The 26,692-nt window shown below is 47.5% G+C and overlaps 1 protein-coding gene and 1 pseudogene across 2 annotated transcripts in view; both read right to left on the bottom strand.

Moving 5' to 3' along the window:
* Positions 1 to 26,692, bottom strand: part of LOC125444644 (signal transducer and activator of transcription 5B) — an 87,691-nt gene that overhangs the window by 5,210 nt on the left and 55,789 nt on the right. Inside the window, exons 2-14 of one of the 2 annotated variants that reach the window (XM_048517173.1) lie at positions 25,329 to 25,466; positions 23,739 to 23,895; positions 23,510 to 23,599; positions 22,761 to 22,935; positions 20,675 to 20,805; positions 19,636 to 19,787; positions 16,015 to 16,170; positions 11,526 to 11,705; positions 9,653 to 9,740; positions 8,515 to 8,937; positions 6,283 to 6,377; positions 6,070 to 6,200; positions 3,776 to 3,931 (exon numbers count right to left, since the gene is read on the bottom strand). In XM_048517173.1, the coding sequence (XP_048373130.1) occupies positions 3,776 to 3,931; positions 6,070 to 6,200; positions 6,283 to 6,377; positions 8,515 to 8,937; positions 9,653 to 9,740; positions 11,526 to 11,705; positions 16,015 to 16,170; positions 19,636 to 19,787; positions 20,675 to 20,805; positions 22,761 to 22,935; positions 23,510 to 23,599; positions 23,739 to 23,895; positions 25,329 to 25,456 (2,062 nt within the window). In that variant the 5' untranslated portion in view covers positions 25,457 to 25,466. Of the gene's footprint in view, positions 1 to 3,775; positions 3,932 to 6,069; positions 6,201 to 6,282; positions 6,378 to 8,514; positions 8,938 to 9,652; positions 9,741 to 11,525; positions 11,706 to 16,014; positions 16,171 to 19,635; positions 19,788 to 20,674; positions 20,806 to 22,760; positions 22,936 to 23,509; positions 23,600 to 23,738; positions 23,896 to 25,324; positions 25,467 to 26,692 lie in introns of those variants that run through there. The other variant, XM_048517174.1, reaches the window with a different exon arrangement.
* On the bottom strand, positions 620 to 800 carry LOC125445365 (annotated as a pseudogene).

The following is a 26,692-nucleotide window of genomic DNA, read 5'->3' as shown; positions in this document are numbered from 1 at the left end:
GCTCTTTGGTGCTCCAGATTCACAGTACCTCTAAAGAATCAGAATCCCCGTGATTGTGGCATTCAGATGAACTGTCGCTGGATGCATCTGAGATTGAGCTGTCTGTTTATCGTATTTTTTATCCTACAGTTTCCTTACTCCATGTTGTCTTCACAATAGCTTTGAGTGGGCTGCCGGTCAAGATTGCTACATAAATTTCACGGCTGACTGGGAGTTGAGCCCATTTTCCTAGTCGTACTCTGATACACTAAACATTACACCACATTGGCTTACCAAGGCCCACTATCTCCACGCGTGCGCACTTCTTTTGCAGTGCAATCCTATGCAGAATTACTCCAGTCTAATTCTAATGAAAAAGAGAAGAAGCGTTTGGATTTATGTCCCGCTTTTCTCAATTGTAAGGAGCCTCAAAAGTGGCTTACAAACTTCTTCCCTTCCTTTCATCACAACAGGCACCTTGTGAGGTAGGTGGGGCTGAAAGAGTTCTGAGAAAACTGTGACTAGCTCAAGGTAACCTGACAGGCTTCATGTGGAGGAGTGGGGAAACAAATCTGGTTCACCTGATCAGAGTCTGCCGTTCATGCAGAGGAGTGGGGACTCAAACCCAGCTGTCCAGATCAAAGTGCACCTCTCTTAACCACTACACCACACTGGCTCACAAATTATGCAGTCGAGTTTCCCACATTTGGGGAAATCGCAGGGGTCAGCACACCCAGAGTGCCATGGATGAGCCTCACCCTGGAGAAACATCCTTTGTGGTAATGAAGAAGAGTTTGGATTTATACCCCTCATGTAAGGAGACTCAAGGTGGCTTACAAGCTCCTCTCCCTTCCTCTCCCCACCACAGACACTATGTGAGGCAGGTGGGGCTGAGAGAGTTTTGAGAGAACTGTGACTAGCCCAAGGTCATCCAGCAGGAATGTAGGAGTACGGAAACACATGTGGTTCACCAGAGAAGCCTCAGCCACTCAGGTGGAGGAGTGGGGAATCAAATCCAGTTCTCCAGATTAGAATTCACCTGCTCTTAACCATTACACCATGCTGATCAAGGTCTCTCCCCTGCCAGGTAAATATGAAATGAATAGGCTTAAACTGGAGCAACTCTTCCTAGGATTGCACTGTTAGGCTGCATACAGGTGTATGCATCTTGAGCACTGAGTCCACCACGGGCCCACACTCATCCCCTTCATGCACAGGGATGCAAAGTGAACTGAGCCCAGGAGAAAACAATCCTTTCTGTATCTAGTAAGGGTCCAAAGCGCAGAAAGACACTGGCTGATCCCCACGGCAGTCATAAAGTCACGTCCCTCAGACGGTACATAACTCCTGAAACGATCAAGAAGATGACTAAACAAAGTCATGGTCTCTGCTGGAGATGTCAAGAAGAAGTTTGGTCCTTTTTCCATATGTGGTGGACTTGCAAAAAAATTAGGAAGTATTGGATAAAAGTATATATGAAAATGCAAACAATAACTAAACAAAAACTTCCCTTTACTGCCAAAACAATGCTCCTGGGCATCTTGATGGAAAATCTTCCTAAGAAGTTCAATGAACTATGTTGGCACTTACTAACAGCAGCAAGAGTAATAATTGCATCTCCCTGGAAAACTGAAAAAGATCTTTCAGAAGATAAAATTAGAGAATATGCTATAATGGCTAACTAACAAACCTGGCAAATGGATGGTCAAAACAAAAATTTGATGAGAAATGGGAACTTTATTTCTTATTTGAGGGTGAATTAACCATGTAAGAAGAATAATAACAGCAAGAATATTAATCTGATAATTATTAAAAGAAATTGTCTAGTTATGATGCTCTAGAGAGCCAATGGACAGAAAGTAGTGAATTTTAAAACTGTGCAACATTCTCTCTGATAATATTACCGGTAGTTTTGTAATCTTGAGATTCAATGTGTTAAAGCTAATATTCCTACAGTCTTTGGGTAGCTGTATTATCTTTTTCTGTTTCGTCTTTGTTTTTTTCTTTTTTTCTGCATCATACTTTCTGTCTGTTGCCATACTAAGAAAATTTAAAAAATATTTAAAAAAACCTAGCAGGGCCCGGCCACGCGTTGCTGTGGCAATTGTCCTTCTCATCACAATCCGCAACCCACACAGATGTCCATGCAGATCCAATGATCCACAGCATAGCCTTTTGGGGTGGTCAAATGGAATCCCTCTTTCCCTTTTCAATGCACATCGTTATATGGTGGTGTCTTGTTTTTTTAGTATAAGGTAACCCTTTCCATTCCACAACGGAACTGTTCAGAGAGTGAATCCCGCTGTCCATGAGGCTAGTTGACACGCACAGTCCTGGCAGAACTGGGGCAAGCAGGCTATCCCAGTCAGGCAGCAGAGGCAGGGTGGTGAGGCGTTCAGATTGAGGCCAGCTCCCTGGGTTCTTAAAGGGCCACGTGCAAAAGAAGCGGAGCCACTAGTGTTGGTTAAGCCCCCATGCAGTGAGATTTCCTTAGAAAGAGCAAAATAGGCAAACTCCAGCTCGCTTTTAGTAAAAGAGAGCTGTGGCGAATATGGGTGAGGAAGTGGGTACGTGGTGGTTGGATGTGAGGGAGGGCAGAGTGAGGTGTGTGAGGTGTGTGAGGATGAGCTGGATGTGTATGAGAGTTGTGTGGTAGCAGTGGGTGAGGCACAGAGAGTGAAAGTTACCTGTGTGTGGGGGGGGGGACCCCACCTGACGTCTCACACGGCAAAGTGTGTATGTGTTTCACTTCCACTTGTATTAGCTACCAGTATTATCTATTTGCTGTTTGCAATGCTCATCTCTGCCCATCTGAGCAAACATTCTAAGCCCTCAGGCCATAGACAGACAGGCTGCATGAACATTCTAAGGGTGACAGTTAAACACAGCCAGCTTCATGGCCTGGTGCGCCAGGAAAAAGATGTTTTACCTGGCTCAGGTATGGACTTTCGGCGATTTGAATGTCCGATTACCTGCCCGCAACAGGGGGGAATGTCATGTGAAAATTTGGGGGCGATCCGTCCAGCCGTTTCGGTGTTAGGGCATCAGTAACAAAAACACTGTTAGCCTTTTATATATATAGATGAAGCTTAGCTACTCAGAGCAATGCTTTAAGTTTACAACACAAATATCCCCAAAAACTTGAAATCAGGCATCTAAAAAATCTTAAACAGGAACACTTCTTAGGCACCTGGGGAAAAAAACGATTTTAGAAAACCAAAAGCCTGGCAAAAGTATGTAAAGGAGATGAAAATATGTGCAGCAGTCTCAGCTGGGTAAGCGAGGTAGTAGAGGAGCAAAGGGCAGGAGAAGCAGATTCACCATTTGGCACAAAGTTTGCGTCTGCTCGTGGATAATGGGTTATGGCTGTATGTTCCATTATTTTGGTCATATTCAGTCATTGCACTGCTGTTATGGTTTAAAGTGGAGATTAGAGTAAGCCCCATCTGCACTGTTCCCAGCTGGTTTTATTCTACTCATTTTAAAGCTTTCCTCTGCGGTGGCAGCTTGTCTATTTTCACTGGGGAAATGGAACAAAACAAACCATTTCTGACCTATTACGTGCATGTTCCATCTACTGTTTAAATGATCTGATGCTCTTCATACATTCTGAAGAAACACTGCATTTCTGGCAGTACAACTAAGAAAACGGGAATGCCAATGATGATGAATTCACATATCAATCTAACTTTGTACGCAAGACCCCTCTCCTGGAAGATCAATACGAAAATTAAATGTAACCCGATAAAAGGGAGAACGGGCAACAGTTTAAAAAGTCTTGGTGTTGGAGACTCACCGAGGACTGGTGTATAGTATTTGGAGAAGACCTCTTCCTTGGGACGTTCAGGGTACACAAACTGGAGGTAAGTGAGGTCTCCTAGGCGGTCTGCCAGGGAGCGGATGGAGAAGTCACGCGTGGTGAAGGGCATAAGGTTCCAGAACATCCTTTCAGCTGTAAAATCCAACAGCATCACAATGTCAAAGTCAATAACAACAAGGAGATCCCATCAATCAGAGAATGAGACACACTTCAACATCAATGAATGATGCTGGTCCAGACTGCATGCAGAGCATTACATTTTGGGACTGCTATGACAGCTGAGAGCCAGCGTAGTACAGTGGCTAAGGTGTCGGTCTGGGAGACCCAGATCTGGGAGACCCAGGTTCAAATCCCCACTTTTCCATGGAAACATGGTCGGTGACCACTGACCAGTCTCATGCTCTCAGCCTTGACCCGGGCAAGTATTTGGATGGGAGATCCTCCAAGGAAAAGAAGGGGCATGATATAAACCACAGGCTGCATGCAAAGCATCACATTTTGGGACTGCTATGGCAGCTGAGAGCCAGCGTGGTACAGTGGCTTCCAAAAGGTGTCCAGAACAATAATAGCCAAACCCATTCATACATCAAAGAAGCTTTCTACAGCCGTGAAGTGGCGAACTTCTTTGGCACTCCAGATGTTACATGGACTACAATTCCCATCAATAATTAATACCATGCATGGCCAAGCTGATAAGAATTTATCGAATCTATCTGGAGATATAAGAACCGCCATAACTACAGCATCACCATAGGTCAGCTATGACTTGGAGGCACAAATAAAATGGCAGATCAGTTGTAACATGTCACATGAAGAGCCTGTGAGGGAACGCGTAGGAGAGAAAGAGAAGCTGCCTGTGTTTCCTAAACCAACCTTGTGGTCCAGAAGGGCGAAATGACATTTGGTACGTACCCAAGAAGGGTCCTCTTCCTCTAAGCACTACCATGACATCTTGTGGGTGATTCCCACTGTCCAATCGGGGAGGAAGGAAATGATTCTTTTTTCCTCTTCCTGTTTGGAGTGGGATCGCCTGTTTGGAGCAGGGGATGATCCCACTCCAAACAGGAAGAGGTAAAATGAATCATTTTCTGCCTCCCCAACTGGAGGGTGGGAATCACCCACAAGATGTCCTCCAGCTTTGGGAGAAACGAATGTACAATGTGATGTCCCAACCCCACTTTGCGTCTGCACCCACAGAGCAGTTTTGGTATCCTGATTTTAAATAATAATAAACAGCTGCATGGACACAGATACAAATAAATGCTAGTGCAGTGTTTTAAAAACATTACTTTTAAAAAAGAAAGGGTAGACCTCTTATGGAAGTTGCGGGGCTGGGAGGGATACAAGTGTGAAGGTGGGGCAACCCATTGCAAGTCTTATTTCAAGGTGTAAAGCTGTAGGACCCTGAGAAGATGGCAAGGCTTTAGGTAAGGTACACAGCAGGGATGCCCAAGTCATTAATGGGATTAGGTCTGTAAGGAGCCAAGAAATGTAGCCATGTGATCCTACAAGGTAACTTCAATTATTACTTTCCCCTCTGTGCAATACTGCTGCAATTCCTTCATATAGCTGACTATTTTTAATTCCCACAGAGAAAGCTATATAAACAGAACAGTCAACCACCAGTTTTCCTGAAGGGTCACTCCTACCCTGACTAAACACTGCTGGTTAGAAGGTTGTGTCGCCCGGTTTCTCTTCAACCTCTTCCCTTCCAATCTAGAAATGGGGAGGGAGAGAAAGAAGCAGACGGCACCTCTCAGCAGGCCAATTTTATCCTTAGACCTGAAGTTGTTGATTGCTGATACAGCCTGATGAAAGGACTTCCCTGATGCCAATTTACTAAGATAGGAAGTGAACCTGGCAAATCACCCACGCCCACCAAAAGAGAAGTTCTGAGCAGCCTTCAAGAGGAAATAGGACCTTTTGGGTCTAAAGGGCTGCCACACTTGAATGTGGCAGTGGGAATAGTTCAGGTTATCAAAAAAAAACCCTCTACTTTGGTTAAAACATAACAGCCACGGGATGAGGGGGACAAGAATACATAAGAGCTGGAAGGGATCTCAATGGTCATCTTGTCCAACCTTTTGCACAATGTAGGAAATACACATCTCTCTCCCTCCATTCTCCCTGTGACCCCTCCCCCTCCTCTGCCCCCGGGTGGGCAGGCCACAACCAGTAGCCAGGGCCCCTCCCCTTCCTCCAGGGTGGGTGGGTCATGACCAGGTACTGGGGCCCCTCCCCCTCCTCCAAGAGGAAGGCAAAAAACTCACCATTATCAAACTTCCAGGCGATTGTGATGCCCCCAATTTCAGAGTCACTAAATCTTAACAGGAAGGTCCCATTTGGCTTATTGATCAACAAATCGTGGGCCTGCTGTTTATTGACAAAACCTAGGATTGCCCTAGAGGGAGAGAAAAGGAAGAGAGTTAAGGCAAGGCTCACGGCTTGGGGAAGCTCAGAATGCAAAGTAGGGGAGCTGTTACCCGTCGTTCCAATGCGGCTTCAAGTGTTTCTTCAGGACTTCCATCACCCCGTCAAACCACTGCCAGAATGTGTAATTTCGCCCCGGAAGATTCTCCTAATGGGACAGAGAGAAAGCCAAATGTTTGCTCCTGCACAGAAGGTCTTGCCAATGCAGCCAGATAGCAAACAAATCCTTCAATCCTATGCTGAAGGTTTATGGGAAGCCCCCATGGACAAAGTTCACAGGCATACTTGTTAATCAAAAGAAGAAGAAGAAGAAGAATTTGGATTTATATCCCTCCCCCTTCTCTCCTTTAAGGAGACCCAAAAGGGCTTACAAACTCCTTTCCCTCCCCCCCCTCCACAACAAACACCCTGAGAGGTGGGTGGAGCTGAGAGAGTTCCAAAGAACTGTGACTAGCCCAAGGTCACCCAGCTGGCATGTGTTGGAGTGCACAAGTTAATCTGGTTCCCCAGATAAGCCTCCACAGCTCAAGTGGCAGAGCAGGGAATCACACCCGGTTCTCCAGATTAGAGTGCACCTCCTCTTAGCCACTACACCATGCTGGCTCTCCAGCATAACATGTGTACATCTCTTTAAGTGGAGATGCCTGCCAACTGAACAGAGCTGACTTGCTGGAACGATCTACAGGCCACTGTGGATTTGAAGAATTTGTTGAAGGTTTGTTTTCCAAGGAACATGTCATCTGTGTATGCAAACAGGGCAAAATCACACTGGGAAGAAACGAAGGAGAGAAGCCACATTTTCAATCTAAGTCCTGAATTTACTTGCCATGGAAAAGCTATGCAAGCAGCTGCAAGCCCAGTGCAAGTTTTGCAAGCAGGCTGTCATGCTATTTTGAGGTTTTTCATAGCATGCAAAACAGGAGCACAAATTCCAGGTGAACTGCTCACCTAGCCAATTCTTCACAAGCCTATCTTGCACCTGCACTAAACGCCACCAGCCTGCAAAGGATTTTAAGAACTGGTGTGGGGTAGTGATTAAGAAAACCATCTAGGAAGTCCCAGCTAGGGAGTCCAACAATTCAATGCTCCATTTCTCCTGGCTTCCACTTGACCAAACTGTTGTTTTTTAAAAAAATCTGTATACAAAAACCCAAATCTGTATCAGTCATTGGACTGGAACTCTTAACCTGCAAGCTGGTCTTGTTTGACAGCTACAACCAGTTGTGGGATTCTATTAATTTATCTAATTTATCCCCCCATTGGCCCCCATTGGCCATTTACCTGGTTACTGCAGGGGAACGTGGCCGGCGGGCGGGCAGGCGGAGGTGAAGGAAGGTGGCAGCTGGCCACTCCGGGTCTCTAAAAGGCTCGTCGCTCGCCCTCCCCTGGGGTGGTGGGATTCAGTCAGTTAGCTACCGGTTCGGATGAACTGGTGTGAATCAGCTGAATCCCACCACTGGCTACAAGGCTCTCATTTTTTTTGCAAATGTAAAATTTTCACATGGCCCTGACTACAGTCTGCAACCTTATCAATTCTTTCCTAGTCTCCCTACTCTGAGTGGGTAGTAACTGCTTGGTCCCAGAGAAGTCTGACTCCCAGGGTATTGCTGCTGGGGCTTACCAGTTGCTCAGCTAAGCCCTTTCTTTTGCACAAGAAATAAAGAAAGAAATAGTGAGCTGAGGATACCAGGGGGCAGCGGGGGGGGGGGGGGGGGCATGTGAAGTTTGTAGCCCGTGGATCCAACTATCAGCCAAATAGTGCTCCAGTTTTCCTTGAACTTTAGTGGCTCTTCCTCCAAAGGAAAAGCCATTTAAATTGGATGACAGTTCCTTAGGCTAGTGGGAGGCCTCAAACTTGGGTTGTATAGATCCAACCCAGACAATGCCAGACAGGGGAGAAGGTTGTAGGAAATCTGCAATGATCTTTATTATTATTTGTATCCCACTCTTCTCTTCAGCGGGGACCCAAAGCAGCTCATACCATTCTCCCCTCCTCCAATTTACCTTCACAAAAACCACCCTTTGTGAAGGCAGCTGGGCTGAGGGGGAGTGACGGCCCCAAGGAAACTTTGTGAGCTTCCATGGCAGGACCAGGGATTTGTGCCCAGTTGTCGCAAACCCTGGCGGGAACAGTGACCACTACATCACACCAGTGATGGGGGTTAGGAAAGGTTTGGAGGCTCCATTCCTTCACACCAGGCTCTCAGAATGGAACTCCGCCCTGTCTAGTTGCTAACAGATTGATTCCCAAAGTTGCTAACAGACTGATTCCCTGGCCTCCTTACTCGATTGAACTGGGCCCAGGAGACGCCCATGCTGTTGTACTCCTCGAGGTGGTTAATGTTGCTGTTGAAGAGCTTCTGGGCCAGGAAGAGGAGGTTGTCCTTGGTGAGCCCTCGGCTGCTCTGGACTTCGGCCTTGAACTTCATGTTGAGGGCCTCGCACAGCTGGGACCACATGACCTTGTCTGGCACGGCGAAGGGCACACGGCCTGGCTCGGCAAACGCGTTGTCCCACAGCACCGTGGCGGTAGCGTTATTATCTTGGCTGCCGTGCACGATCACCACGACGGGGAGGGACAGGGTCTTCACCTGGAAGACCAGCTCATTGCCGCCAACGCTGAACTGGGACTCAAAGAGGATGGTGAACTTCTCCTCCGTCACCGACTCTGCGCCGCGCCGGTCTGAACGTTTAATCCGCTTCAGTGACTGCGCGGTGAGATGGGATGAGGACGACAGGCACGGGGAGGGGGAGAGATGGACAAAGGCCAGGAAGAAATATTAAGTACTTGGGGACAGGTGGGGGGACGGCATGCAAAGGGAGACTGGATACGTTTGAACTCAAATATTTGGTTAGGCCAGTTTGCAGGAGGAAAATGTAGATTGCTCACTTTGGTCTGACTGGAGATTTAGGGTGCAAATTTCAAGGATTCCCATTAAAGGTTGGGGGATGGAAGGAACCATATACAACACTGATGGAAGAGCAGAGGAAAGGGGAAGGGAACATTGAAAAAGATACAAGGGGCTCCCCTCACAACTCGCTAGGGGCTCCACCCAGCCTTTCAGAGATGCTCCTTGACTCCCATACACAACCAAGCTTTTATCTTCAGAGGGCAGCCATGCTGGTCTGAAGTAGAACAGCCAGATTCAAGTCCAGACCAACAAGATTTTTGGCGCTATAAACTTTCCAAAAGGCTCCCTTTATCAGATACAAGTTCCAACTCTATCTGACAAATGGAGATTTGACACTAAAATGCTAATACTGCCCCCACCCCTTTTGTTGCTCTTTAGGGTGCAACTGGACTCAGTTCTAAATGTTCTAACCAGAACAGCTAACCAGAATATGCTTTTCAGCAGGAAAAAAGAGAAGAATGTGAAACTGGAAGACAAGAGTAGGAATTGTTGTTGGCATCCCATCTCTCACCATGTTCCGGAAGTGGGCACTCAGCGTTCCAGTCGCTTGGTGATATTCCATTACGCAGCAGTTGTTCAAGATATCGCCGCTGCTCTCGCTGCAAAAGGAAAGCAATAGAAGCTAGCAGAATATAAGCAAGTTTACCATGGGAGCCAGTTCATCAACTGTTCTAACCAAAGAAATATATACAAATACACAGACTACAAATTTCTTTCTTTCTTTCTTTCTTTCTTTCTTTCTTTCTTTCTTTCTTTCTTTCTTTCTTTCTTTCTTTCTTTCTTTCTTTCTTTCTTTCTTTCTTTCTTTCTTTCTTTCTTTCTTTCTTTCTTTCTTTCTTTCTCTCTCTCTTTCTCTCTCTCTCCCTCCCTCCCTCCCTCCCTCCCTCCCTGAGGGTGTTGAAGGCAAAACAAAGGCAACATGCACCCAATGGAGATTCTGGCTTCACTTATTAATTTTCAGTTCACCAACTATTCTAACCAAAGAAACATACAAATACACAAATTGGGTTTCTCTCTGTCTCTCTCCCTTCCTCCAACAAAGTTTGGGATAAGAGACAGCAATGGAACGTTCACCAATACTAATTCCTTATGAGAAAGTTGACACATCAGGGGTCCTCAGAATCATGCCTCTGGGCATCATGATGCCCACCAACCAGAAGCGGAGAGAGGGGAAACTCCGCCCGGGGTGTGAGTGCGCCCCATGCCCCTGCTGTGGCGCCATCCACCCAACCACGCCCCAGCCACGCCCCTGCTATGTCACGCGCCAGGGGCGTTGTGTCTTACCTGGCCCCATTGGCACTACGCCTCTGCCACCAACACCTTTTCTGGTGCCCACCAACCGGGGCGGAGTGAGGGGGAACTCTGCCCGGGGTGTGGTGCGCCCCGTGCCCCTGCTGCGGCGCCGTCCATCCCTGCCACGCCCCAGCCACACCCCTGCTACGTCACGCGCCCGGGGCGTTGCATCCTATCCGGCCCCATTGGCACTACGCCTCTGCCACCAACACCTTTTCTGGTGGCTGCCAAGTCTTTTTAAAAGTGAGTAGGGCTAGGTAGGGCTTTTGCCCAGCCAGGCTTCTGACTGGCTGTGCAGATTTTTTTGAATGTTGTTTCAGCAGTAGCTGACACCACAACACAAGGATCTTCACAGTGTTATTGACATTAAGCTGAAGCAATCACTTGTGACTGGCTTTGCCTCCTGCAGCCACCATTCTGTTGATGCTCACCACGCTGTGCCAGAATTCCAAATGTGGCTGCAGTCTGAAAAAGGTTTGGGACCTCTGGGATAGACTGCGCAACTGTTGTAAAGACTGTTAAAAGTCAGCTTCCGAAGAAGGAAAATTCACATGGGCTAGGTTACAGCTACTTGCTGTAACCAGGAAGTGACAGTCTCCAAAGCAATCTTTGGGAACTGTAGAGAGCAACTCCTTACAGTGAAAAAAAGTTTTCAAGCTCCTTGTTTCCTTCAACACTTGCACAAAAAGCTGAACATACTCATCTATGGCTCCCAGGAGGATATTGCCCCCTAAATATGAATGTAGTTACTTTCTCCTTCTAAGTTAACAGAATTAGACTGACTCCTTATTTTGCTATTTAGTTCTCACAGGCCGATTATCCACGGCAGCCTGTCCCCCGCCCTTCCCCCGCTCTGGCACAAAAAGTCACACCAGAAGTGAGGAAAGCAGGTCGGGACAAGAAATCTTGCCCTGATGCGCCTCTTCTCTTGGCATGCCACAAAGAGGAGATACATCAGCACAAGATTTCTTGCTGTGATGTGCTTCTGGTCCCACCGCACATCCTAGTGCCACAGTCTTCTCTGGTTCAGTCACTCATCTTCCCTGCCACATGAACTACACGGTGGGGGTGGGGTGGGGTGAATAACATACTTGCGGGTGCTCTCGTTCTTGAGCAGGGCTTTGGCCTGCTGCTCGCTGATGATGGTAGCCTTCACTTGAGGGGGGTTCATGTGCACATTTAACTTCCCACCGACCAGAAGCCGAACGGTGGCTGCAAACTTGGTTTGGGTTTTCAGCACCTGGGGAGGCTGCTTTTCAATAATGAAAGTGCTATTGGGGTAAGTGGGAGAGAAAACACAATGAACAGTTAGCACACAAGCAGTACTGGAAACAATACCCAGACATTAGGTGTTAACACTCAGAATTCCTGACCGCTCTCATGGTTCTAGTAAGAGTGTTCAAGTTCACCAGGACTCCTTTGCATGAGACAGGAAACAAAAGACTGCTGGTCAGAGGCGTAGCTACCACAGGGACATGTGGAAACAAAGGTCCCGGGCCCCCACAATTTGATCACCGGGGGGGGGGGGGATTTGGGTTTGTTTGTATTTTTTAAATATTTTAGTGTTTTTACTTTGTCAGCCAGCAGGGAGTGCACTTTTTAGGCTAGCAGCACCACAATTTCAGGCCATCATCAGGTGACACTCCTGATTATATCAGCCAGGTTTGGTAAAGTTTGGTTCAGGAAGTCCAAAGTTATGGACCCCCAAATGGGGTGCCCCATCTCCATTGTTTCCAATGGAAGCTAATAGTAGATGGGGCTACCCTTTTGAGGGTCCAGAACTTTGGACCCCCTGAACCAAACTTCACTAAACCTAGGTGGTATCATCAGGATAGTCTCCTGATGTGGTATTAGAAGGAGAGTCTCCTGAAGATAGCCTGACATTTTGGTACTGCTAACTTAAACATTGCTCCCCTGACAGCCACCCTCAAATTTCCCCCAGATTCTCCCTTTAAATCCACCCTTTGGGGTGGATTTACAGAGAGAATCTGGGCTCCCTAGATTAAAAAACACTGAAAGTATTGTTGCAGACTTTCACAGCTGGATTCAACTGGTTGTTGTGGGTTTTCAGGGCTGTGTGGCCATGGTCTGATAGATCTTGTTCCTAACATTTCGCCTGCATCTGTGGCTGGAATCTTCAGAGGTGTATCACAGAGAGAAGTCTGTTATAAGAGAAGTCTGGACACAGTGTGCAACAGACTTCTCTCTGTGATACACCTCTGAAGATGCCAGCCACAGATGCAGGCAAAACATTAGGAACAAGATCTACAAGACCATGGCCACACAGCCCGGAAAACTCACAACAACCAACATTGAATTGATACTGTTTGGAGGGTGGGTGGGGAATCTACCCAGAAAACGCATCATTTTCAGTGTTGTTTAAACTAGGGAGCCCAGATTCATCCTTTAAGGTGGATTTAAAAGGAGAATCTGGGTTCTCTAGGAAAATCTGGGCTCTCTAGACCAGGGGTCGGGAACCTTTTCCCCTCAAAGAGCCATTTGGCTCACCCTCCCCCGCTCACCCCCCACTCGCTCGCCCCCCCTCCGCTCCCCCGCCCACTTGCTTGCGCCCCCCCGCCCGCTCACACACACCCCGCCCGCTCACACCCGCCCCCCGCCTGCAGGCGTAGATGGGCCCAGCGGCTAGGCCTGGCCGGCCGCGGGCGAGTGATGCGCCCGCCCTGCTACTTGCAGGGCGGGGTGGGAAAGCAGGCCCGGCGGCTTTAGCCTGAAAGCGGCCGCCGGGCGACTGATGCGCCCGCCCTGCTGCTTGCAGGGCGGGCAAAGATGGGCCCGGCGGCTCGGCCTGGCCGGCCTCCTGATACGCCCGCCCTGCTGCTTGCAGGCGGTGCAAAGATCGACCCGGCGGCACCGGCCTGGCGGCCTCCCTGATCGCCAGCCTGCTACTTGCCAGGGCGGTGGAGAATCAAACCTGGCGGCCACAGGCGAAAAATGCACCCACCCTGCTGCTTGCAGGGCGGGCGAAGATGAGCCTGGCGGCCGCAGGCGAAAAATGCACCCACCCTGCTGCTTGCAGGGTGGGTTGAAGATGGGCCCGGCGGCTCGGCCTGGCCGGCCACCGGACGACTGATGCGCCCGCCCTGCTGCTTGCAGGGTGGGCAAAGATAGGCCCGGCGGCTCGGCCTGGCCGGCCTCCTGATACGCCCGCCCTGAGGCTTGCAGGGCGGGTTGAAGATGGGCCCGGCGGCTCGGCCTGACCGGCCGCCGGGCGACTGATGCGCCCGCCCTGCTACTTGCAGGGCGGGCGAAGATGGGCCTGGCGGCCGCGGGCAAAAAATGCACCCACCCTGCTGCTTGCAGGGGCCCGGGGTGAATGAATGGGCCCAACGGACTCATCAGGCTCATGGAGCCATGGGAACAGCGGCGGAAAGAGCAGCATCGCTGACTCAGCATGCGAGCCGCGGGTTCCCGACCCCTGCTCTAGACTAAACAACATTGAAAGTGATGCTGTTTCAGGGTGGATTCCCCCCACCCCACCCCCCAAACAGCATCATTTACAATATTGTTTAGACTAGAAAGCCCAGATTCTCCTTTTCAATCCACCTTGAAAGGAGAATCTGGGCTCCCTAGTTTAAACAACATTAAAAGTGATGCTGTTTCAGGGTGGACACCCCAAATCAGCATCACTTGAAATGTTTTTTAAACTAGGGAGCCCTGGGTGTGTTCAGATTTTGTTATTGTTGGGGCATGTTATATAATGTGATGGTGACTTTGAGATTAACTGGTGCAAAAAGTCATTTTTTTGTTGGGAGGGGGGCGGTCGCCCATACCTGGAGGGGGGGGGGGAGGGGTTGAGGAGGCATGGAAAACTCAGATTTTGTCCCGGGCTCCATTTTCCCCAGCTACACCTCTGCTGCTGGTCATCAAGTGTAACACTACGACATTAGAATGTGGCTTGGAATGAGGTCAGTGCGCACTACACAACCTCTGCCCTGAAGAAGCTTACTCTTGTATTAGCACTTCCTTTTGCACAAGAGTGATGGTTTCCAGTAAGCCCTTGCACAAACAGAAGAGCTGGCAGAAGAGAAAGGCAGCTCCATGGCAGACATTGGCATTTTTTGCACAACCCAACTAAAGTGTTTTGAGGCAGGTAATGAAACGTTTCCACAGTTTCCTGGAATTCCGCATGGTTTTTAGACTGAAACGTTTTCTTTCTTGCCTGATAAAGTTTTGTTTGCATGCTATTCCCAAGCGATTGTTTTTTGAAAACAGTTTTTTGGAAACGTTTCTTTTATGGAACCATTTTCATTTGCTGTGCAGATCTCTTTAAAACATTTCCCATGTCACTCTGCAATTCCTGGACTTTCTCATTGAAGCCATTTTCTGAGCTCGTGCTGGCCAACTCGTGCTGTATTTCTGTATTTTTTAAAAAAATGGGGAGGGGGGTTGTCTCCTTAGCTACATAGACACGACCCCTAGAGAATTGCAGCACAAGGCTTTGGAGCCTCTCAGCATCAGGATCTGTTTAAAAAAAATAGAAAGACCACAAAATGGCAGCCAGGAAGCATTTTTGAGGGCGTGAGTGTTTTTCTGAAAACATTTTCAGGGGCTTGTGTGGAAAGGGCCATTGTCCAGTCACTTGGAACTTCTCCTAAGATCTAATCTGAACCAGGTTTGTTTCCCCGCTCCTCCACATGAGGTCTGCTGGGTGACCTTGGCCTACTCACAGTTCTCACAGAACTCTCTCAGCCCCACCTACCTCACAAGGTGTCTGTTGTGGAGAGAGGAAGGGAAGGAGTTTGTAAGCTGCTTTGAGACTCCTTACGGTTGAGAAAAGTGGGGTATAAATCCAAATGCCTTCTAAGCCTTCTAAGCACGGACACCCCATAATGGGTCAAAATACTTGATTAATGAAACACTGCATGTCATTCTGGCTTAAACAGACTCGGACTTCCTCAGTCAGTACAATCACTAATAGCTCTACAGGAAACCTTATTGGAAATTTTAATTGGTTGTTCTTGACGTGTTTTATCAAACTATAAAGCTGGAACCAACATCAGTTAATTTTCACTTTTAAAATATCTGTTTACCTGTTGGAACCTCAGTGCTGACTCACCATCCAGTATGTGTAAAATTCAGTAAGACTAGATGCAAATTTGTCCATTTCACATCAGCTCCTCCATTTCCTCCTTCAATTTAAGATTTACACTTGAAAAGCTCATCATTTAGTTCACACCAAGCCTCAACTCTCCTGCCTTAACCTGCACCATAAAAATTTCCCTGTACAAATTTCCCTAACATCTTTAGTTGACCAAGTTGGTTGTGACCCAACTGAAATAAATGTTGTCAGTCTCTTAAGGTGCCACCAGATCTTGGCCCTGTTAACATACCTGGTCTGTCCAGGTTTGTAAGTGTGAAGCGTTGGTGCAAAATTACAAGTGAGAAGTCAGAACTGTATGCTACTGATTGCATATCTGTTTTCCAATACATGCCTTCCTGTTTGTGGACAGCTGGACAGCGCACAGGTTTGTTAGACCTGAACAAACTACAAGCTATCTACCCACAGACTCTTTCCAGAAAAGCTCTTTCCACAGGATACTTCACCCCTGGACGGATTACCTAGTGACCAGGGCAGAAATGATGTCAGTGATTGTGCTGTTGAGCTCTGCCAGCATCTCCTCAATAGGACCTGGAATGGGTAGCTGTTGGCACAGGTGTTCGGCACGGCGCACTTGCTGCCGGTTTTGGCAGATGATCTCAGCCAGCTTCTCACACCTGGGGAGAGGAGAGGTAGTTAGGAAGTTACAAAGGAGAGGTGGCCAGCGCAGAAGGCATCTCCCAGGTTTGCTCAGGGAGCTTCCAAAACATTCTTGCCACACCCTTGCTTTGGATAAAGGTTACATGTGCAAAGGGGAACTACAAACAAAAAGGTTGGATAAGAGGAACTGCTTCTGACTACCACTGCAATCTAGATTCCTAGGGTTAGTGCTGGAGCACTACGAGGCTGTGAACCCTGGTGCATGCCAGCAGAGGCAAAGCAAGGGGAAACTGTGTCTGGGGTGCACGTGCGCCCCGCGCCCCTGCCACAACGCCGTCTGCCCCGGCCATGCCCCTTCTGCTGCTCCGCCCGGGGCGTTGCGCCCCACCCAGTCCCATTGGTGCTACCCCACTGCATGCCAGCCCCCAAAGTATTGGGGGTTTCTTTCTTACCTCACAATCCTTTGTCTCCAAAAATCACTATTGACGTAATATTGTCTGGATTTAGGGGTGGTTCCACACAGTGATGTAGGCATAGAATTTTAATGGGGGGGTTTCGGGGGTGGGGCCACGCCTCCCCAAGCCCCACCCCGGCCTCAGTGCTTATAAAAGCAGCTCTCCAAGACCAGGGACGGCAGACTCCCCTCCCCCCCACCGGCTGGGCTCCCAACCGGCAGTCCCTTCTGCCCTCCCCTCTGGGCAGAGGCATAGCTAGGGGAAATGGAGCCCGGTGCAAAATCTGAGTTTTGCGGAGGGGCCCTCCACCATGGGTGGCCACTGTGATGCTGGAATCCACCCCCAAACAGCATCACTTTCAATGGTGTTTAAACAAGGGAGCCCAGATTCTCCCTTTAAATCCAACTTAAAGGGAGAAACTAGGGTCCCCAGTTAAAACAACTTTGAAAGTGATGCTGTTTTGGGGTGGATTCTCCCCCACCCTGAAACAGCATCACTTTCAATGTTTAAACTGGGGACCTCAGATTCTCCCTTTAAATCCATGCCAAAGGGGGTGGATTTAAAAGGAGAATCTGGGGAAATTTGGGGGGTGCCTGCTGTCAGGGGTGCAATTGTTAAGCTAGCAGCATCAAACTTTCAGGCTAACTTTAGGAGACTCTCCTGATGATACCACCCAGGTTTGGTGAAGTTTGGTTCAGGGGGTCCAAAGTTATGGACCCTCAAATGTGTAGCCATCTTCTATTAGCTCCCATTGGAAACAAAGGGGGATGGGGGCACCACCTTTGGGATTCCATAACTTTGGACCCGCTGAACCAAACCTCACCAAATCTGGGTGGTTTCATCAGGAGAGTCTCCCAACAAATCCCGGAAATTGTGGTGCTGCTAGTCTAAAAACTGCACCCCCTGCAGGCCAAAAACCAAAAACCCTCTAAAAAAGTACCAAAAAACCACAAACAGGGGGCGGAGCTTCAGACCTGTAATGGGGGTGGGGTTTGAACCTGAGAAACCCCCCCTACATCCTACATCCTTGGTTCCACATAAGCCAAAAATTTTAGGATGGATCTGCCAAAATTAATCCAGGGAGAATCCAAATTACACTGTAGTTAGTTCATGACATGGCAGTATTTTCTATATTGTGCTTCCATCTTGTTTTGTTTTTTTGGACAAAATAAAACTGCAGCACCAGCCTGTCCCATGAAGTCATTCAAAATGCTGCTGAGGTTTCATAGGCTCCTGTCCTCTCCTACTGGCTTAATTAACAACTTCTGACTCTTTGGGGCATTTAGAAAATAAATTATAGATTACCTGCTCTGTATGGTTTTGCGCTTTCTAGTCAGTGCAAACCATTAACATTCAAAAGAAATTGGAATAGTTAATTTGTATCATAAAGTGGAGAAGAGGTGGATATTGTAAGCCATCCTGAGGAGAAAAGTGTGATGTAAATACAAAGTAAATACAAAGTAAATAAAAGAGATTATGAGTAATGATTTTGGTTGACTACAAAGTAAAAATCAATGTTTCAACTTGTTTATTAATGAGTGCCAAGAGAATCAGCCAGCTGGGAGAAAAGAAGTAGTACCGGTAATCAGACTGAAAACAAAGATAAAACACAAGGAGAAACAGGATCTCTGCAGAAGGGAACTTATTTAACTATTAGGAATGGGCGTATGCAGATACGTTTAAAAAAAACAGAAAACAAATGTTGGGGAGCCCTGGAAAAACTCCTATATACTTTTTCTTTTGGAATTAACAAAATGTGCTAAGATTTAACAAACAATTAACAAAATGATTGAGAGGCAGGCAGTTCTCTCTCACACACACTTTTGTACCTGGTGTATTTGTACTATTGCTTGTAGAAAACTAACAATCCCATCTGAATTACACCCATCTAAGTCCACTGACTTTTATGCACTTAGAAGGGTGTAAATCTAATCCAGATGATGCTGTAAAGCATTCCCTTTTGTAAAAATTACACAAATATGCATATTAAAATGATTGCTAACAGCTATAAATTATGCATTTTCTGTTGTTAATGCAAATAAACAGATTTAAGTTTGTTTGTTTTCCCCATGCTACAAAAGTTTCTGGAAATTGTTCACTTCTTAGTGCAGTGACCTTTCCCAGTTCTGATGAAAGTAGGAAAAGGGATTCTTTAAGCAATGCAAAATGTTGCAATGGGGTAGCACCCCAGGAACCAACTGGGCTCACACATCCACCCGCCAGTTAGGAAAGGATACTAGGAGAGCTGCACCTCAGGGCTGTCTTGTAATAATGCTATAAAAATAACAGTAACAGTGTTACAGTAATAGAAGCCTTTCAAATTATTTTATATATTAACTGCATGCCACTGCATAATTGTGCTTTTATTTAATTACCTGATGCGATTGTAGTTTATTTTTACGGGCGATGCTGTAAAGGCCAACTGCTGAATCACCAATCTACGTAACCTGAATCTGAGTTAACGCTGGGATTGCAGTACAGAAAACAAGACAGCGACAGAGGCTGCTATACCAAGCACAAAACTCTGCGGCCTTATAGACAGAATGATCATGACAACACACAAGATGGAAGTCTGCAGTTCTTCACAGGAAACATCTGAGAAGGCAGAATTGGGATTGGTTCAGTAAATTCTACTGTGTTATCAAGTGAGCTCTGACTCACAAAAGCCCATAATGGCACAAAGTGACACCGTTTTCCTTGGTTCAGACACAGCTTTCTTTTAAGACTGACACTGCTGAAACTTGTACACTACATATGATTATAGGCACTTTTGCGTATATTCATGATATGTTTTGTAACATTGAGCAGGAGTGTCTGAACTCAATAATACTGTATTTGCTTTGGGTTTCACAAAAAGGATGTAAGAAATTTTGGCTAATTTACTTAGCCTCAAGGCAGTTTTCTTTGATTATCTGATGTGTTCCGTATTGCCAGTTCTTTTTGGTGGTTTGGACACAAAATGTGTAGGTAAGTTAGGAGAAACCATCCCTTCTTTTTATTCCCTCTCCCCATACCATGGCTACCTACCAAGCTTGCAGGCCATCTAAAGGGCCCTCAGGGGGGCCCCCGTTCCCCGCTAGCTGCTGCCGCCTTTTCCACTGGATCAGCTCATCATCAAGGATAATCGTCTGCTGTTTGCGGAGCAGGGTCAGGGTCTGTTGGTGCTTTTCAGCCAGCTCCTGAAGGAGGAAGAAGAAGAGTTTGGATTTATATCCCCCTTTCTCTCCTGTAAGGAGACTCAAAAGGGCTTACAAACTCCTTTCCCTCCCCCACACAACAAACATCCTGCGAGGTGGGTGGGGCTGAGAAGGCTCCAAAGAACTGTGACTAGCCCAAGGTCATCCAGCTAGTGCGCATTGGAGTGCCAAGCAAATCTGGTTCCCCAGATAAGCCTCCACAACTCAAATGCCAGAGCGGGAATAAAACCTGGTTCTCCAGATTAGAGTGCACTGTCATGATATATAAAACAAAGGTTCACAAGGTCATCTTCTAGGCAGTAAATGGTTTGCCCAGCAACAAGGACCAGGAGCCAGGAAGTCTGGGGGCACAGTTGACCTTTAATGTGATTGGTGCATTCAACTGTGACTCTGGTCCAATGGGAGACTGTTGCCGAAAAAAGTACCTGGCTTGAATGAATAAGAAAGCTGTGCATTGTATATATGCATTATTCTCTTCTATTCTAGTCCTCTAGTCTGTTCTAGCTTAGTGTTATAGTATTGCTGAAGTGTTCTGTGTAGCCTTGTAGTCTTATCTAGTATAGTGTAACCTTGAAACTGCTAAGTAAAAGCCTTCCTGATTGGAAAGAACATCTTGTGTGGGCAGTTTTTCCCCCCTAAGAGATAGGATGCTGCAGTGAGTACAGGAAGACTACTAGACCTTCTTCTCTACTCTAAGTAGCTCTGCTTTAAGTCTGTTGATATGCACCTGCCCTTAACCACTACACCATGCTGGCACTTAGCACTTTATTAGTACTTTAGCACTTTTAGATTAGCACTTTAGAGGGCAAGGGCAAGAGGCTGAATGGGAGAAGGAAAGGGAACAGAGAGTCAGGAGCGGCAGTGCTCACCACTCGATACTGCTGTAGCGTCTGGGCCTCGCGGTGCAACCACGTTTCCAACGATGCCTTTTTCTGCTGCAAAGTGGGCTCCCGGGACATGCGCTCCTGGGGGCTCAGCTGAGAAAGTTGAGTAAACTGGGCTGGGAGGGGGAAGGAGAAAGAATCAAGCTCTGCCTTCTCAGATGCCTCTTACTCCCAGGATGCCTTCCAGCCACTCTTCAGCTGCTTGTCAGAATATCTGAAGAGACTAATATAGCTAGAATCATAGAATCTTAGAGTTGGAAGAGACCCCAAGGGCCATCAAGTCCAACCCCCTGCAATGAGGGAACACACAATCAAAGCACTACTGTCATCCAGCCTCTTTAAAAACTCCAAAGAAGGAGATGCCACCACACTCCAAGGTAGTTCATTCCACTGTCAAAAAGCCCTAACTCAGGAAGTTTTTTCTGATGTTTAGGTGGAATCTCTTTTCCTTCACCTTGAACCCATGACTTCTGGTCCTAGTCTCTGGAGCCACAGAGAGCAAGCTTGCCTCCCTTACCAGCAGGACAGTCCTTCAAATATCTAAAGAGGGCTATCATGTCACCTCTTAACCTTCTGGCTAAGGCTGGAACACATTTAGGAAATCGGTATGCCCCTGCTACAGATCTGCTGGAGGCCAGTTTACAACTACAACGATCAGACAAAACTGATCAGGACAAGAAAACAAATCAACAGAACGAACTACGACAATAAAATAAAAACAGATCTGCTCATCAACAATGAGTGGATGCAAGCAGACCTTTCTCCAAATCATTTGGACTAAATGAAAAAGAAGGTAGGATTTGTCACCACAACAGAAACTTGGGCAAAAGCTTCTTGTAAAAACTTGTATTATGTTTGTAGGCTTCCGAGAGGCACCTGTTTGGCCACTGTGTGAACACACTGCTGGACTTGAAGGCCCTTGGTCTGAACCAGCAGAGCTTTTCATATGTTCTTATAATTTTATAATATAGTGGATTATTTAAAGTATAATAAACTGGGGTGTAGTGTGGTTTCTGGGCTGTATGGCTATGTTCTAGAAGCATTTTCTACCGACGTTTCGCCTGCATCTGTGGCTCAGATGCAGGTGAAACGTCAGGAGAAAATGCTTCTAGAACACGGCCATACAGCCCGGAAACCACATGACACCCCAGTGATTCCAGCCATGAAAGCCTTCAACAATACATATAATAAACTGTTTTGTTTCGGGGAAAATAATCCACAAAAGCAACCCTGGCCAACTAAAAAAGCCAAATCAAGATAGTCTAAAATAATATTGGTAAAATTGTCCTCAGGCTAGGAGCAGACCATGAAACTTCCGAAATGAGACCCATTAGTCAAAAGCCTGGGTAAAGAGAAGAGTTGGTTTTTTAACACCTGCCTTTTCTCTGCCCTAAGGAGTCTCAAGGTGGCTTACAAACTCTTTCCCTTCTTCTCCCCACAACAGACACTTTGTGAGATGGGTGAGGCTGAGAGAGTTTGGAGAAAACTGTGATTAGCCCAAGGTCGCCCAGCAGGAGAGGAGCAGGGAAACAACCCTGGCTCTCCAGATTATAATCCACTGCTCTTAACCACAATGCCATGCTGGCTCTTATAAAGGAACATAACGGAGTTGCAGGTGATTCTTAGGGGGAGGGTATTCAAAGGAGAGATAAAAGGTAAAATATGCTACTGAATTGCAAACCACTCATGGCGACCTCATGAAATTCCAAAACTCATGGGGTTTCCAAAGCAAGAGATAAGCAGAGGTGGTTGCCATTGCCTTCCTGGGAACAGTTCCAGTGTTCTTTACCAGAAGATTTACTCCAGTCTTCCTCCAAGTACTAAGCCTGTTTAGCTTCTGAGCGCTGATGAGATTAGGTTAGTCTGGACTATCAGAGCTGCTGGAGAAGAGATGCCGCCATGGAAAGACCCAACCTCTGGTCATTATGTGGTTTGCTTTTGAAGGTGAAGGCACAGAGAGCAGGGACTGGAGAAAAGGACCTTAGCTGGCATGCTTGTGCAATACAGGAAGAGGACTACTGAGCACTATCCCCCTTGTCCCCCCCCTTCCCCCCCCCCCCCCAACACACACCTTGTAGGCGAAGGCTCTCTTGGTACTGAATAATGAAGTATTCCTGTGTCTGTTGAAGCTTTTTCAGCTGGCTCTCAGTATCCTGAGTGACCAAGCGCAGCTCCTCAAACGTCTGGTTGATCTGCAGGTGCTTCTGGGAGAGGGCGTCGGCTGGACTGCTAACTTGGGAGAGGCTCTGAGAAAACGGGCAAAAAGGAAGGACAGTAAGACGGTGGAATTGTCAAGTGAAGGGGACAAGTCGCCCCAGAGCCACTTTTGGCACACCAGCCAAGAAGAAGAAGAGTTTGGATTCATACCCCCCTTTCTCTCCTGTAAGAAGACTCAAAGGGGATTACAATCTCCTTCCCCTTCCCCACCCCCCCACAACAAACACCCTGAGGTGGGTGGGGCTAAGAGAACACCGAAGAGCTGTGACCAGAGGCTGCAATGGGGACATCTGGGAAGCTTGCCCTGGGTACCACCGTTGCAGTCACGTGTTGGGGGCGGGGGTGGGAGGGGAAGCGCAGGCAGTTCATGCCCTGGGCACAGCCCCCCCCCCTTTCGTCACTGGCTGTGACTAGCCCAAGGTCACCCAGCTGTATTGGAATGCACAGGCTAATCTAGTTCTCCAGATAAGCCTCCACAGCTCTCAAGTGGCAGAGCAGGGAATCAAACCCGGTTCTCCAGATTAGAGTGCACCTGTTCTTAACCACTACACCACTGCTGCTCTGACAGCTTACAGGAAACAGAAAAACATTCTCCATACTCACATCTGTAGCCTCTCGCACCAGGCGCTGCTCATGATAGAGGATGTGTCGGATACAGCGAACCAGCTCCATAGGGCAACGCTCGTATGTGTTCTGTGCAGAAAGGAAGACTGAATGACATGAGACTCTGGGATAGGAAAAGCAGGGAGGGAGGAGCCACTGTATTAACCACCTGAATGACATCCATCCACTGTCCCCAAAATGTATCTTCTTCCCCGCCGCTGGCACCTACCTGCAGCTGAGTGGCATAGTGGCCTAGCTTGATCTTCAGAAGGAAGCCGTCCTCGCCCACCTGGTGGTCTGCCTTCTTCTGCAACTCTTGGATCAGCCCCTCTAGCAGCTGTGTGGCTTTGGTGCCCTCCTGGGGGTTGTCCATGTCAATGGAGTCCCTGTCAGTTGATGACACAGAGCAAGAGCATGTGTGTGAGTTCCCACCTCTGCCCATGTACCCAAAAGAAGAAGGCAACTGTGGCAAGGTTTGCCACCTTTTGGATGGACGTAGCCAAGTTCTACTGCCTGTATAGATGTATCAACAAAATGACCATGATGGCCTCCCTTGGATGCCATAAATGAAAATGTCCCATGTATTGTGCCCACCTGCCCAACAGCAAAGGGGCACATGGCCAGGCTTCTCAAGCTGATCTGTAAATCTGGTTCTTATTGGCAGAGGCAGCTGGTTCCTGAAAGTGTTCAGAGATAGAGGGCTCTTTCCATGAAGCCTTAGAGAGCCAGTAAAGTCTAACTCTGGTGGAAAAGAATATTCCCCAAGAAGGCATATGCTATCTAACACCGCCAAAAATCAAAAATCAAAAGGAAAGCTTAAGAACGTAAGAAAAGCCCTAATGGATCAGAAATCCAACAAAGTAAGGCAAACCACAAATTAATTAAGGAAGAATTGTTCTGAAAGCAAAGGATTATGGTATGCTACAGCATGTTTGCAGCAGTCTGCTGAAGTTTCCAAAATTCACCTAGGAGTGCGATCGGGATCCTGGATGCAGCTGGAGACGGTGCTGCTGCTGCTGCTGCGCCACCCCACTGTCTCCAGGGGGCCTCAGATGGTACGGGGAGGCAGAAGGAACACAAAGCATCCTCAGCTGCCCCGAAAACCCTCCATAAGGAGTTACACCAAAGTTTGTCCTCCCTGCTGCCGACATTCCTGGAGTGAAAGCCTTGTGGGAGACAACCACCACCTCCCGGAATGCCCTCCAGGATGCCCCAGTTGCACTGGCCTACCAGTTAGGTCAATGCAACTCTGGACGTGGCTTCCTGTTTGCCCTCCCAGCTGGCATAAGTGCCACTTACTCTGGTCAGGAGGGCAAACACAGTGGTGCAAGCCGGCGCCGTCTTCTATGGACATTCAGAGCCCCCCCCCCCCCCCAAATCTGGGTCACTTTTTGAAGTCATAGCATCTAGTCCAGAATCATGTGTTGCAATAATGACCAACTCAACAACAGGGCACAGCAGCCAAGGTCTTCTCCTGTGTTGTCTCCTGGCACTGGCATTTCAAGAATTAAAGAACAAGCAGGCATTGATAATGGTCTCCAATGGCCAAATGTCACAATTGCAGGAGGTTCCAGAAGCAGCCTGATGGACCTGGGAGGAATCATGGACACGCCCTCAAAAATCTGGGTCAGACAAGAGACAACTTGGACGGCACACCAAGCAGGTAGGCGCCCTGACAAGAAAGCCAGGGCAGCTTGGGAGCAGGAGAGACACTGAACAAAGGACTTGAAGAGTTTATATCCTGTCTGTGACCTCCATTCCACCCTACCTATGGCAAGGATGAAGGCAACCTTGGATGCCAACCTGTAAGCTCACCTACCATGGTTGGCTCTCTATCCACTGTGAAAGGTAATGGCGGACCTCAATGGGAAAGTGTTGTCCGTAAAGGGCTTGCATCTGCCGCAGGGCATCCCCCTGCAGCTGCTGCGCTTGGATCCACACTGCCATGGCTCCGGACCTGCGGAGGGACAGAGAGAGACTCGTTGAAAGGTGGTGATTCGATCAGCATGCAGACACGTTCTCAGCCTATGTACAGGTTTTAATGGAGCAACGAATTCCCACTCAGGTCAGACCTGATGTATTTACAGCGCCTTCCCCAAATAACACGTTTGATAAACTTCAATGGCAGACCCATAGAGATACCTGGATTTCTCGAGTACACTAGATTATGTTTTATCTTGTCTTTCCCCTTCCCCCATTTCACACACACAAAACATCAAATAAGAAGGAATGAACAGGAAGAACAGATGCAGAAAGAAACTTGAGGCTGTGGATGACCTGCAAAAAGTCACTTCAGTGAACTTTAGAAACATCAATAGGCTGCTGTGAACATGCTGTAGCATACCAGAATCCTTTGCTTTCAGAACAACTGTTTGCCCTACTTCACTGGACTTCTGGTTGGTGCATGAGGCTGGAATATCCAACTCCCTCCTCATCCGTCAAGCACAGCAACAACATGAACCATTCAATGCTCTATCACAGACAGCCACACCTGATTTATGCTTTCAGATCTCTCTTTGCTCAAACCCAACCTTCCCCTTGCTTCAGTAATGGTCACCATTAAACACAAAGACAATCTTTTTCTTTCACTGCATCTGAGGAAGTCAGTTCTGACTCATTCCGGAATAAAAACTGTTGTTCTTAAAGAGCCACTTTTTTTGTTTTGTTACGACGGACCAGCGTGGTTGCACCTCTGAAAAGCTGGACAGATTTATGATCCCTGGAGTTGTGTGATTTGAAGAAGAGGCATGGGATTACAGGGGAATCTTGTAATGGCAAACCACCCCAAAACAGAGTTTGCAAATGTCGTGATGTGACATCACCCCATGGGCCAGTAATGACCTGGTTCTTGCACAGGGGACTATCTTCACCTTTTTCTAAAGCAATGCACATGCTCTACTTGGCGCTCCAGAGTGGACTTGGTCAGTAAAATGAGTACGCAGCTTGCTGAGGGTAAAGTATAGATGACTGGGGAAGGCAGTGGCAAACCACCTTGCAAACAGAGTCTGCCTAGTAAACGTCATGATGCGATGTCACTCCATGGGCAGCAATAACCTCGTGCCTGCACAGACTACCTTTACCTTTTAAGATGTGATAATGTTACTAGTGGTGTAAAGTGCCAAGAAGTCATAACAAACTTCTGGCAAACCTATACATTTTTCAAGAAAAAAAGATAAGCAGAGG

Source organism: Sphaerodactylus townsendi, linkage group LG15 (assembly GCF_021028975.2).
Source record: "Sphaerodactylus townsendi isolate TG3544 linkage group LG15, MPM_Stown_v2.3, whole genome shotgun sequence".
Taxonomy (NCBI): domain Eukaryota; kingdom Metazoa; phylum Chordata; class Lepidosauria; order Squamata; family Sphaerodactylidae; genus Sphaerodactylus; species Sphaerodactylus townsendi.
Note: the sequence above shows the minus strand (reverse complement) of the source record. Positions and strands in the feature narration are given on the sequence as shown.